The sequence below is a fragment of the Aedes albopictus genome, chromosome 3 (assembly GCF_035046485.1).
Source record: "Aedes albopictus strain Foshan chromosome 3, AalbF5, whole genome shotgun sequence".
Taxonomy (NCBI): Eukaryota; Metazoa; Arthropoda; class Insecta; order Diptera; family Culicidae; genus Aedes; species Aedes albopictus.
The window spans coordinates 250454412-250469122 of NC_085138.1; the positions used below are offsets into that span (position 1 = coordinate 250454412).

The window sequence follows — 14711 nt, forward strand, 5'->3', positions numbered from 1 at the left end:
GATACTCTCATACCCTATTTCCCCGTCCCATTATTTATTCCTTTCCCTCTCCCTCAGGTAGATGATGAAATAACCTCTTATTAAGGTAATGGCCCAACCACTCTTTGGCGAGCGTTCGTGCGAGACAGTCGCAACTTTTCGTTCGTCCGGTTTGTCTCCCGATACTATTCAGTTCGGTGGCTTTTTCCAGTGCTAGTTTTCCGAGTGATCAAGTGTTGAAGTGAAAATCCCTAGTGGGACGCGTGCGGTTGGCTAGGCCACAATTTTTGCCGCAAAAGTTCGTTTAGTTTGAGTAAAGTTCACGTTTTCATTTTATCACGTGGCGCATTGACCGATTATTGAGCACATCAGTGCAGCACCCCCCGCACACCGTGCCGCTCGCGCGGCCGTGATCGGCTTCTTCCAGTGAGTACCCAAGCTCATCGTCGTCGACAGCAGCAGCCCACCGAGAGAAGAGCAGAGAGCGTTCAACCGCCGCACACCAGCGCAGCGTCGGGCGCTCAGCAGCAGCTCGCTTCCTCCCTGTGTGGGCCATCCGATCGCTTGGACCTGTCGTCGTCGAGCCTGTGGCTAAACAGAGTGCACAAAGATAAGTACATAAAGTTACCTCTCGTTGTTCCCCCCTCTCCACTGACTCTTTGATTAGATTTAATTTGGTACATAAGCAGTTTTTTCTCACTTTTCCTGTAGCGTTAATTTTGTCCCTTGTTTTTTGATTATTTCTCGTCCCTGTGATAGTGGTAGTTTAAGATTTTTGAGTGACCCGTGGTGGTAGTTAGCTACCACAATGGGCGATGATGATGATGGCGGGGGAACATCGTACCGCATCAACGAAGCTTCGTTATTGGCATCGGACTGCTCGAGCCAACAAGGCGATGTAAATGCTAATCCCTTTGTCTCCCTTCACCCTGGTGCTTCTGCAATGGACACCAACAGTAAATCTGTTTCGACGTCCCCCCGCCTCAAGGCCTACCCTCCCGACTTTGGCGGGCCATATGTTGTTTTCTTCCGACCCAAAGGCAAACGTTTGAACACCGTTCAAATCAGCAAGGATCTGACTAAGCGGTATTCTTCCGTTGTCTCCATTGACATGGTCGGTACAGCTAAGCTTCGGGTGACAGTAGGCGACCGAAAACACGCTAATGAGATTGTGGCCTGCGAGTTGTTTACACTTGAGTACTTCGTTTACCTACCAAGCGCGTCGATAGAGATTTCGGGGAAGGTCGCCGACGCATCTTTGACCTGCGAAACGATCATGCAAGGCTGTGGTCGTTTCCATAACCCTTCTCTTCCTCCTGTCCAGATACTGGATTGCCGGCAACTGCATTCGGTGTCCCAGGAGGGCGAGAAGAAGGTTTACACACCATCTGAAGAATTTTCTGTGACCTTCTCCGGATCTGCATTACCAGATCTGCTGGTGATTGGCAAACTTCGGCTACCTGTGAGGCTGTATGTACCGAAGGTAATGAATTGCATCAATTGCAAGCAGCTGGGCCACACCGCCCAGTACTGCAGCAATAAACCTCGCTGTGCAACATGCGGGGAGAGACATGTGGACGGTGCGTGTAAAACGCCGCCCAAGTGTGTTTATTGTGGCAGCGACCGTCCACATGATCTGATTGATTGCCCAAGGTACATACAGCAGAAAAAACATCAAAAACGATCGTTGCAGCAGCGATCACGGCGAAGCTACGCCGAAATGCTGAAAAAAGCTGCCCCGACCGTTGAATCCCGTAACATCTACTCGTCTTTATCTCTCGATGATCAGGGCTCTGACTCTGAGGTCGGGGACGGGGTTCCCTTTGTTTTCAAGGGTGAAACGAGGAAACGGATGAGGCTCCAGAGACCCACCAAAAAACCTCGGAATCTGCCTAGCAGCGACCCCCAACCCACCATGACAAATTTGAAGAGCGGTAAGAAAGCCACAAAACGTTCCCCTCCGGGATTCAAAATCCAGGACGAACGAGACTTTCCATCACTCCCGGGAACATCTAAAATCCCAGATGTCCCACGTTTTTCGAATTCTCAACCGGAAAGACAGCATTCGGAGCACCAGGAGCAACCTCAGGGTGCGCCATTGTTTACGCTCTCTGGCATTGTAGACATCATCCTCAGCTTCTTCAATGCTTCAGACTCCGTGAAGAACATTGTAAAAGGACTTCTTCCTTGCGTGACCCCTCTTTTGAAGCAGTTGGCTTCTAAAATGCCCCTCCTTGCGACAATCGTATCTTTCGATGGCTAATTTAACCACCGAGGTCGAAGATACGATTTCGGTTCTACACTGGAACTGTCGTAGTATTACACCGAAATTAGACGTTTTTAAATTTTTAGTTTACAATTTACAATGCGATGTTTTTGCACTATCCGAAACATGGCTGACACCTGATGTAACCTTACCTTTTCCCGATCATAATATCATTCGCCTTGATCGATCCGACTCTTACGGAGGGGTGCTTCTAGGGATCAAGAAGCAGCACTCATTTTACAGAGTCGATTTTCATCCGATGACAGGCATTGAAGCCGTCGCATGTGAGGTGACTATCCGAGGTAAAACCCTCAGTGTTGCCTCCATATATCTTCCACCGAGAACTGCAATATTTCGCAGGGATCTCGCCCACATCTGCTCGGTTATGCCCGAGCCTCGGCTGCTCATGGGAGATTTCAACTCCCATGGTACAGGCTGGGGGGAACTGTACGATGACAGCCGTTCAACGTTGATATATGACCTCTGCGACGACTTCAACATGACAATTTTGAATACCGGAGAAGTTACACGAGTGGCACCTCCAGCTCAAGATGGCAGCCCTAGAAACAGCCGATTAGACCTCTCAATCTGTTCGAGCTCACTATCGCTGGAGTGTACATGGAAGGTTATCCAGGATCCCCATGGTAGTGATCATCTGCCGATTGTTGTTTCTATTTCCAATGGGTCACATCAACCTCCATCTATCGACATCGCCTACGATCTCACCAAGCACATTGACTGGGAGAAGTACGCAGAAGCAATTATCGACGGTGAACAATCGGTAGAAGTCCTTCCACCGCGGGAAGAGTATCAGTTTCTATCAGAACTGATCATCAGTAGTGCGCGTCAGGCACAACGTCGACCAGTGCCAGGTCCGTCGGTTCGCAGGAAACCCCCCAATCCGTGGTGGGATAGTGAGTGTACAGAAATATATCGCGAGAAATCCGCGGCGTTCAAAGAGTTTCGGAAACGCGGTTCGGTCGAAAACTTCAAGCGGTTCGCTTCCCTTGAAAGCAAGTTCAAGAACTTGATCAAGGCGAAGAAAAGCGGTTACTGGCGTCGGTTCGTCGAGGGTTTGTCGCGCGAGACTTCGATGAGAACTCTTTGGAACGTCGGTAGAAGAATGCGTAACGCGTCGTCGGTCAACGAGGATCGAGAAAGCTCTCCTCGATGGATCCTCAAGTTCGCAAAAAAAGTTTGTCCAGATTCCGTGCCCGTGGAGCGAATAATTCGTGATGTTTCCGACGATAGGGACGACATGGATAGGCCGTTTTCAATGATTGAATTCTCACTTGCTCTTCTTTCATGTAACAATTCCGCTCCAGGAATGGATCGAATCAAGTTCAACTTGCTTAAAAACCTCCCCGACGTCGCTAAGAGGCGCTTGTTGAACTTGTTCAATCAGTTCCTGGATAACAACATCGTTCCGGATGATTGGAGACAAGTGAGGGTGATAGCTGTTCAAAAACCCGGGAAAGCCGCGTCGGATCATAATTCGTACCGTCCAATCGCGATGTTGTCTTGTCTACGGAAGCTGTTGGAGAAGATGATTCTCTTTCGACTGGACAAATGGGTTGAATCGAATGGCATGTTGTCAGACACACAGTTTGGTTTCCGCAGAGGCAAAGGTACGAACGACTGTCTTGCGTTGCTTTCTTCAGAAATTCAGCTTGCCTTTGCTCAAAAGCAGCAAATGGGCTCAGTGTTTTTGGATATTAAGGGTGCTTTTGATTCAGTTTATGTCGATGTTCTTTCCGACAAACTACACGACTGTGGCCTTTCCCCAATTCTTAACAACTTTTTGTATAATTTGCTGTTTGAGAAGCAGATGAGTTTCGCTCATGGTGACTTGACACTTTCACGAATTAGCTACATGGGCCTCCCCCAGGGTTCATGTCTAAGCCCCCTTCTTTACAACTTTTATGTTAGAGACATAGATGATTGTCTCATGGAAAACTGCACGTTAAGGCAGCTTGCGGATGACTGTGTTGTCTCTGTAACGGGATCAATAGCAGTCGATCTGCAAGGACCACTACAGGATACTTTGGACAATTTGTCTACTTGGGCTCTCAAGCTGGGTATCGAGTTCTCTCCGGAGAAAACTGAGATGGTTGTCTTTTCTAAAAAACACAAACCGGCAAAGTTTCCGCTTGTTCTGATGGGTAAGACAATCACTCATAGCATGTCTTCACAATACCTCGGCGTCTGGTTCGACTCCAAATGCACCTGGGGGAAGCACATTGTGTATCTGATACAGAAATGCCAAAAACGAATCAACTTTATGCGAACTATTACCGGAACATGGTGGGGAGCACACCCGGAAGATCTGATCAGGCTGTACCAAACAACCATTCTATCGGTTTTAGAATACGGTAGCTTCTGTTTTCAAGCCGCGGCGAAAACACACTTGCTGAAGCTTCAACGGGTTCAGTACCGTTGCCTTCGGATCGCGTTAGGTTGCATGAACTCGACTCACACAATGAGTTTAGAGGTACTTGCTGGTGTACAGCCTCTGACAGACCGCTTTGCGGAGTTGTCGTTCTGGTTCCTCATCCGATGCGAGGTTGTGAATCCGTTGGTCATAGAAAACTTCGAAAAGCTGCTCGAACAGAATCCCCAAACTCGTTTTATGAGTGTGTACTACTGGTACATGACGCTGGAGGTAAGCCCATCTCCGGTTAACACCAATCGTGACAACTTCTCAGACTTCGACAGCTCCTCTGTGGATTTTGATCTCTCTATGAAGGATGAGATCACCGGTATACCGGAATCTTTTCGTTCCATAGGTATTCCACAAATTTTTGCAAGTAAGTTCGGGCATGTTAGCGGGGCCAGACAGTTCTTCACAGATGGTTCCAAAACCGATGATTCGACTGGATTCGGTGTCTACAACGAATTTCATAGCGCCACCTTTATGCTTCAAAAGCCATGTTCGGTATATATTGCTGAGCTAGCGGCTATATACTACACCTTAGAGTACATTCGCACTCTCCCACCTGAGCACTACTTCATTTTTACCGACAGTCTAAGCTCTCTGGAGGCTGTTCGGTCAATGAAACCGATGAAGCACTCAGCGTACTTCCTGAAAGGAATACGCCAAGTCTTGAGTGCTTTGTCCAAACGCTCATACATCATCACCATAGCTTGGGTCCCTTCACATTGCTCAATTCCGGGCAATGAGAAAGCGGACTCTCTGGCTAAGGTGGGCGCTAGCGAAGGCGATATTTATGAGCGTCAAATCGCCTTCGACGAATTTTTTGAATTGGCCCGTCAGGAGACCTTGATCAGCTGGCAACACAAATGGAGAGATGGAGAGATGGGTAGATGGTTGCACTCCATCATTCCACAGGTGTCGAAGAAGCCATGGTTCAAAGGGTTGGATTTGAGCCGCGATTTCATTCGTGTAATGTGTCGGTTGATGTCCAACCACTATTTGTTGAACGCACATACCTTCCGTGTTGGGCTCTCAGAAAGCAATCTCTGTGTCTGTGGCGTGGCTTACCAGGATATCGAACATGTCGTGTGGGGATGCAATGAGTATCGTGAGGTCAGATCTGAGCTACATGAAATTCTCCGGGTCCGAGGAAAACAACAGAAACCCGTTAGAGAAGTGTTGGCAGGACTTGATTTGGAATACATGAACCTGATTTACCAGTTTTTGAAACGTGTTGATGTCAGAGTTTGATGTAGTACGTTCCTTGTTTTCGTTGTCCGCCTTTTGGTTTTGTTGTTCGCCCCTGTCTGTCGTCACCCCCTTCCGTTTGTCCTCTTCTTGTCGTTTTCTACCGATAAAGTCCTTTCTTTTTGGTTCCGTTACAGATATGGACAATTTGTCCCATCAAAGTTTTAGTATAAGTTAGCAAATAATTTAGTTTTAAACCCATAAATCCGTCCTTCCCATTTTTTTTTCTTCAATCCTTAACCTCGAAACAGCCGCGAGTACTTCGGCTTCCCAAACTAACATAGTTTTAAGGCAGTAATAAATTGTAAAATGTATAACCATTGTAAAAAAACAAAAGATTTCGGCTCAGTTATGCCCATGTGGCGCCCGAGCCTTCCAAATAAACGAATAAAAAAAAAAAAAAAAAGGTAATGGCCCAAATGTCCAAAATGGAGGATAACGTGCCTCTGGATCTGGCCTTCTGATACGTGATGATTGATGATATCTATACTTTGAATGTCCTTCAAGTAGAATTTTTTACTATTGAATAACAACGAAATGAATTTGAAAAATGAAATCTTATCCCACCTTACCTTACATAAACATATCCTGGGGCAAAATGAGTCATGGGTAGCATGCGTAATGGATCCCAACATCATAAATTGTTTTCTATTTTGAGGGTATTCTATTTATATTGAGTTGAAATAGCATACCGATCCCTCGGATTTTGTCCCATATTTGTGCCATTCCAGCAAATTCGTATATTTTATCACCCTGGTATCCGCCTGGCTCAGCACGCTCTACTTCACATGTTTGTGCGCCGCGGATTGCGATGTTTAATCGAATGTGAATTATTGCTAATAATAATGGCCGGCGGCCAGGTTCGGCGGCAGTAGTGATGCACGCTGCAAGATTCGCGCTTCACAACACCTGCATACCTACACTATCGGATGTGACAACAACAACAACAATGGGTGCTGCCACCGATAATATTCATGCCCCATTTACGCAACAGCTAGCAACGGAAATTCCGTACGCGTCATCTTTCGGGATATGCAATAATGCACTCACTCGGTGGGTGGTTGGTAGGTTGGTTGACTGTGATACTAATGGGGCACGTTCGGTGTAGTAGTAGATTTGTAGTAATGAGCTGAATTTTAGTATGGTGAGAAGGTCCATTCTCCGTTTCTGCAATGAAATGGTGCAAAAAGCGTGGGTATTGTGATTCCTTGTCTAGTTTGATGCTGTTTGAGCAAAACTTTGGATAACTATGTTGTTTATGTTGCAAGAAATGGAGAAAACAACAACACTGTTGCTCAAAGTTTTGCTCAAACAGTGTCAAATTGGACAAGGAATCATAGTACCCACGCTTTTTGTACCATTTCATTGCAGAACCGGAGAATTGACCTTCTCACCATACATAAATTCAGCTCATTACTACAAATCTAGTACTTCACCGATCTGTCCTATTGAAAGCGACCGGCCACTCCATGGTACTGTTTGTTGCCATATCCATTTGAAGGACTTTCGCGGGAATCGATGTGTTTGGTTGAAAAAAAGGGAAAATATTGTCGCTTCAAGCATAATAAAGTAGATATTGTTGATAAGCTTTCCAATTCCTATGTTTGATAAATAAATTCAAGTATGTTTGCAGACGCCATTGATGCTATCTGATAACATCGTTTATAATAGATAAACTGGTACAATTGATTTGCTATCCATTGAAGTGTAACATTTCCATCTAATAAAAATAAAAACAAAATTACTCACTGGAATTTTCTGCATATTCTAAGAATCAGTAATCGATTGAACATGGAATTTTCATTGTCTGATAAATGGCAACGTTTTACTCATCGGGATTCACAAAACCCTATAGTTATCAAATATTTAAACCAACTAGGGTATTGGTTCCCTTATTAAGCATGTGGCTCCCATTTTCATCCTACTAAAAACAAAGGAATGAAGCGCTGTTTGTTTTGTTTCTTATTTTTGTATTTTTTGTTAGAAGTGAGCACGCATGAAACACAAAAGAACGGAATCAATCGGTGCCGTAATCGCTTGTTCTCGGATAGGATGGAAATGGGAGCGTGAGATTACTGATGGCACTCGTACCCTATCTAATGGCAACTCATCAACTAACATTACTCAGTCTGACATCAATATAATATGTAATATGGACATCAATGGTGTTTGTAAACAAGCTTAAAGTTATACAGCATGGAAAACTTATAAAAGTAGGTTACTTCAATATTACTACACGAAAACAAAATACTAGCAAACCAATTTCTATTTATGCACTGATGATATGAATCTAGGTCAAACTGAACGAAAGATGCACAAATCTATTCCAAATGTAACAATCTCGCTATTACACTGTTTTATTCTAAACATGTTCTAACCCTATACGACTAGAATTTCGCTGAATCACGTGCTCGACAAGACAATATAGACATTGTTGCTGGTTGTTTCGTTGAGATAAGCCGATCCCCGTTGGTCCCAATGCATTCGGAGCCAGACTAGACAGACACCACACCGCACCGCACACGTTATCAACCAACCGAACCGTCTAAGAATACTTACTTCCTTCTCCGGGTGGTACTTGTATTCCACCATGCAGGGTAATTCCATTCCAAGGTCAGCGCAAGGATGCTGTAGGCTGTCCAACTGAAAAGAAGAATCAAACACAGACACACACGGAGAACCGTTATCTTCTTGAATGCACTCGAATGTCAGTCATCGTCGTCGTCGTCGCATTGCTGCTCTGTGAGTTGTAGGTACGACGAAGGCTCAACTTACCAACAGTGACACTGGATTAGTGCTGCGGCCTTCCAATCCATCGGCCAGACTGAAGAGGTCGTGCTCTACCAGGCTCTTCTGTGGATCGTAGTAGTTCAGGCGTGCCCGCAGCAACTCGTCCGGATGCCTTTGGATTTTCTCGGGTGACCAATATGGCCAATTGCCTGCCAACATGTAGGATAACGATATTCCGCTTGGTCCATTACCTGGAATGGGAGGAAGGAGAAGAGAATGGCTTACTGTAGGATGGTGTGACATGGGTTGTGTCTTAGAATTATTTTTATAGCTACATAGTTTATTACCGATATCAACAAGCCTTTTGGACAAAAAATGTGAACATATTTTTTTTAAATAAAACAAACAGGTATTTTGGATAATATTACTGCGACAATTGTTTTTAATATGTAGTAGTTTACGCAACAAGGTGCAGAATGAAGATTCTTATAGCACGATTCGTACATTTATCAAACGAGGCTTGCCGAGTTGGATAATTACGACGAGTGCTGTAAAAATCGAGTTCTGCACCGAGTTGCGTACAACGAATTTTGCAATTTCATAAATTACCACATGAGGATAGTTTTTAACTAAACTTGTTCATCAAAGCCACGTTTAAGAAAGTTTGATCATAGCAGGTTATACTGTGCAATTGTCACAATTTTTCAAACCTGCGTCAAAAAGCATCAAGAACTCAAGAAGTTGATCAAAACTGAAAACAGTGCTGTAATGGTTAATTACGCAACGCAAATCAGTGCTGTAATAAACCATTACAGTACTGCTAATTTGGTGTGGGAAAGTAGGCCTTTTCCTGGCAGATTTGCGTGAGGTAAAACAGTCTATTACGATGAGAAATTGCAAAATAGTAGTTTACGCAACAAGGTGCAGAATGAAGATTTTTACAGCACGAGTTTGATAATTACGACAGTTCTGTAATATAAAGCCTGTATCCGCAATAATCGGGACACAGAAGTACGGCTGCAGCGCTGTAATGAATCGGTAAAATTGGAAAAATAATTGACTGGGAACTCTTTGGTGTATGTTTATTATCTGTGCTAAATTTCATAAAAATCGATGCATTACTTTTAATTGGGGATAAAAAACAAACAGACGTGGTTTAAAGAATTTTGTACAATCTTGACCAATTTTCATTCGCATAGTAGATGGTTCTTTTAGGCTACAGTTTAAAGTTCTGTGATGATAACTATGAAATTTTGTTAGTAGTTATGATACTTATAGAGACACTTCCTTGCAAAATTTCATCAATTTAATCAATTGGTTTGAAAGCTACAGGTGTTGATAGGGGCGAGTGTAAGAGAAAATTTTCGGTTTTTTTCATGTGCGATGTTTGCTTATGCATAACTTTTGTATTTACCTGCCAATTTTCATGAAATTTTCACAGAAGGTAGTTGATTATGTGTATTTTATGTCTGCAAAATTTGATGATTATAGGTGTAGTACTTTTAATAGTACAATCGAAACAATAAAGGGTGCTGACTAATTGCTGTCTGAGGGGCTGAAATCACGTTTAGTCCTAATACATGTTTCGACTATAAAATTGTTGATAGTGCATCGTTTTTTTGAAATTTTGCCTATGCAACGAATTTAGATAGAGAGGTTTGTGTTCAAAATTTTAACCATTTTCTTTGCCAAATTCAAAAGTTACAGCGATGACAAGCAAAACTAGGGGCTGTACTAAATTCAATGGCGCACAGTCTACTCTTTCATTGCTACAACAAAAAGTACTGCACCGATTCACATGGAATTTTGTAGGTGAAATGAACACATCTTAGGATGTTATGAGGCCGAATTTGGGCAACTTTAATGTATCTTTTACAGAGTTACAGCTGTATTTCTGTGTCCCGATTATTGCGGATACAGGCTTTACACGAACCTCTGAACGATAAAGTCGTTGTCTTATTGAGTTACAACAATGGTCCACTGCACGAATTTATGCTGGCCTGCTTACTCTCATCGCAAAACTGACTTTTGAGCGGTGCCAACACCGATCAAACGTCAAATTTCGTGCGAGAGTAAGCAGTATAAATTCGTGCAGTAATCCATTATGCATTTACAAAAACCTTTGAATGGTTTGTTAGTACAGCTTACGTGTACGTCATTCGTATTTTTTGTCTGAATGTACCATAATTTAAACATAGGTTAGCCAATATAGTCAAGCCAATCACCAATTGAATGGCAATCTATGCTCATACTGATGTAAAAAAATCATGAAAGAGTCCCGTAAGGCTAGAGAATAGAAATATACTAGAACTTCAATGGCGCTGTAGTCACTTTTCCTATTTAATTTGATTAAATACATTATTTGTAATAATTAATTGTTTTTAAGTGTCCACCTGGTAGAGGATCATTTGTTTTGGTAATAAACAAAACTTATTTGACACTTCTAGTACCGCTACGGACGCTGTAGAGGCACGGCAAACTAGATGTTAGTCACACGAACAGTCGCGACATTGGACTTCTGTGGCTAATTATTCTAATGGCTAGAGCCACGAGATTCTACTGATATTCGGTATTCTTTCGAAAAGTTCCTAAAAGATTTTAAGAATGGCTTTACGATATGAAGAGGAATTTCTTTAAATATTTCCAGAATAAAATTTATTCAGCAACTCTAGCTAAATCAATTAAATTTTAATAACAACCTATTTTTCTTCCTGAAACTTTTCTAAGAATTTCTACAGCAAATCACGACAGTGGAAATAAACGGATGTCTTGATGCCACTAGTTTCAGTATGTGAAGCTGATCAGCCAATCAAAATTGGATAAATTTTACATAAATAATAATCGTACATAAATAATAATCGTAATTCCTGGATGCATCCGTGGAGGAATTCCCAAAGAAATTCCTGGAGGATTTCCTACAGGAATACCTGAGGGAAACTTTGAAGCAATCCCTGAAGGAATTCCAGGAGATTTTTTTGAAGGACTCCCTGGAGAAATTCTTGGCTGAATGTCTGGAGCATATTCTGAAAGAAATCTTGAAGGAATCCCTGGATGGACTCTTGGAGGATTTTATAGAGGAAATCTGGGAGGAATCTTTGGAGAAGAAACATCTTGAGGAATTCCCAGAAATCTCAGAGAAATTTCTGGAGAAATTATAGGAAGTACTCCTGGAGGACTTTGGAAAAAATCGCTGGAGGAATCTCTGAAGCAATTTCTGGAATAACCTCAGCAGAATGCCTGGAAAATATTCTGGACAAATTCCTGGCGGAATCCCAGGTGGAGGTCCCTAAAGGAATTCTTAAAAAAATCCCTGAATGAATCCTTGGAGAACTTTCTGAAGAAATTCCTAGAGGGATTCCCCGAGAACTATTTCTGGAGGAATCGTCGGAGAAATTTCTGGAGGAATCACTGGAAGAACCCTAAAAAGAATCAATGGAGAAATTTGTAAGGAAATTCCTAGAGGAGTTCCTAGGGGAATTCCTTGAGGAAACCCTGGAAGAAATCCCGAAGGAATCCCTGAAAAAAATCCTAGATAAATTCCTGAATAAATTGTTGAAAGAATTTCTGAAGGAATCCATGGAAGATTTCTTGGAGATATTCCTGGAGGTATTGTTGAAGAAATTTCCGAAAGAATTGCTGTATCAATTCCTGGAAGAATTCCTGGAGGAATTCCTGAAGAAATACCTGTGGTAATCCCTGGTGGAATTTTCGGAGGAGTACCTGGACAAATGCCTGGATGAATGCCTGGAGGAATACCTGGAATAATTCCTGGATATATTCTGGAAGGAATTCTTGGAGGATTTCCTGGTGGATTCCTGAAGAAATTCTTGAAAGAATTCATAGAGGAATCTCAGAAGGAATTCATGCAGGAATCGCTGGAGAAATTCTTTGAATAATTCCTGGATAAACTCTGGGAGGAATTCCCAATGTTTTTTTTTGCCGTAGATATTGTGGAGGTATTCTCAAAGGAGTTCTTGGAGGAATGCTTAGAGCAATTGGAATTCCTGGAGAAATCCATTGAGGCATTCTTGAATTCCAGGCGGAATTCCCGAAGAAACCCTAGGATCAATTTTTGAGGGAATTTTAGGAGAAGTTTCTTTAGAAATCCCAGGAGGAAATACTGAAGAAATCGCTGAAAATCTAGAGGAAATGCTGAAGGAATTCTAAAAAGAGTACGCAGATGAAATTTTTGGAGTAATCCCTATATCAGTTCCAGAAAAAACCCCAGGAGGAAGCTTAAAAGCAATCTCAAGAGGAATTCCGAATGGAGTCCCTAAACAGGTCCTAAAGGAAGTCTTAGTTTAATTGCTGGAGGAGTTTCTGGAAGAATTCCAGGAGGAATTCCTGAAAGAATCCCAAGAAGAGTTCTTGGAGGCATTTTCAAAATAATCCTGGAAGTTGTTCCCGAAAGAACCACAGAAGGAATTCCCTGGATGAATTTCTGTAGGGATCCCTGGGTAAAAATTTGAAAAAATCCATGTCTGCAGTAATTTGGACAAATTACTGAAGAAATACTTGGATGGACTCCTAATGATTTTTTTTGAGAAATTCTGGATTAATTATTGTGCAATCTCTAGTAAAATGTTCTGAAAGAATTTCTGGAAGACATTCCTGCAGAAATACTTCGAAGAATTCCAAATGGAATCATTGGAGAAATCTCCAGCGGAATCCTTGAAGAAATCTCTGAAGGAATCTTTAATGGATCTCTGGACAAATTCCTGAAGGAAACCTCGAGGCCCATCTGCATCCACCCACGCACATAAACACTCTTAACAGATAGCTTGAAGAACACTCTTTCTGATAAGGGTGTTGATGTGCGTGGGTGGATGCAGATGGGCCCTACAGAGACAAAAACATGTTTGTTTACGCAAAGCAGATAGGCCCTTTTCAAATGTTCGTCTAGATATTCACATATCGGGCGCCCAGGCTGCTTACCCTTCCGTTTGTATCACGTTGGCAAAAGCTCGCTGGCGTAGTGTATGGTTTGGGTCAAAAAATGACCCTAATACCAAAGAAAGGTTAAGTCATCTCCAGTGTTGGTAAAATCACACTAAAAGTAGACTCATGAACCGTTCCTGCGTGAGCAAACTCGCGCGCGATTCTAAATCATTTTCTCATGCGCGAGATTTTCATGCAAAATCTCGCTCTCACGAGTCTAGCGCCGAAATCTCATTCGCTTGTGAAACGAATCCAAATCAATTTGAACGGCATTCAATATTTTGTACGCTAGATTTGCTTTTGTTCTATCATATAATCCTAAAAACTTAGATGTAAATAATAAAAACACCAAGAAATAAAGTAATGAGTGAAATCGCAAGTCAACTCATGCATATTTTTTTTCTGCGGTGAGTTCGGCGAGTCAAGAATCGCGCGTGAAACAACTCAACCATGAGATTTGAGAATTTGAGTTTTTACCAACACTGGTCAGCCCCCTTCCTTAGGCCCCCAAAACAATAAAAAACTTTCGAAAATTGATATAACGTTGAGACAATGCATTCTGAAGAAAAATGAAAATTTAATATTTTTAAATCGAAAGAAAAATCGAATGTAAAAAATCTATTCGGTCGATTTTGTGGGGCTTCAATATCGATTCAAAAAATCGATTATTCGAAACAAAAACATCGATGTCGTGAACATCGATTTAAAATTGCCCAACGCTACATAGGTAGTACCTCGGCTGCAGCACTATTTGGGCTTCGCGACTCCGTATCACAGAAACGGCTGGTACGCCGGCTAATGTGAACAGTTTTTAACTGAAGAATGAGAAGAATGTAGCAAGCATGGGCGAGAATGTTGCAACACTGTACGAGGCCGAATGAGGCACGTTATATACAGGCGCGGAACAGGCAGAACTCAGTCTTCCGGAGGAATAAGCGCCAGCAGGAAGAACGAGATCGATGGAAGAGCTGTACCGCGCTAAGGACACACGAAAGTTTTACGAAGAGCTGAACCGCTCGCGCAGAGGCTTTGGGCCACAAGCCAACATGTGCCGAGACAATCACGGAAATCTTCTCACGAGCGAGTGTGAGGTGGTTGAGAGGTGGCGGCAGCAAT

General features: G+C 42.7%; 1 protein-coding gene across 3 annotated transcripts in view; it reads right to left on the reverse strand.

The window, feature by feature from the left end:
* The window catches only part of LOC115264697 (oxidative stress-induced growth inhibitor 1), a 94785-nt gene that overhangs the window by 13079 nt on the left and 66995 nt on the right, over positions 1-14711 (reverse strand). For all 3 annotated transcript variants that reach the window (XM_062860099.1, XM_062860098.1, XM_062860096.1), the window contains exons 3-4: positions 8703-8908; positions 8487-8570 (exon numbers count right to left, since the gene is read on the reverse strand). In XM_062860099.1, coding sequence (XP_062716083.1) covers positions 8487-8570; positions 8703-8908 — 290 coding nt within the window. The remainder of the gene's footprint in view (positions 1-8486; positions 8571-8702; positions 8909-14711) is intronic.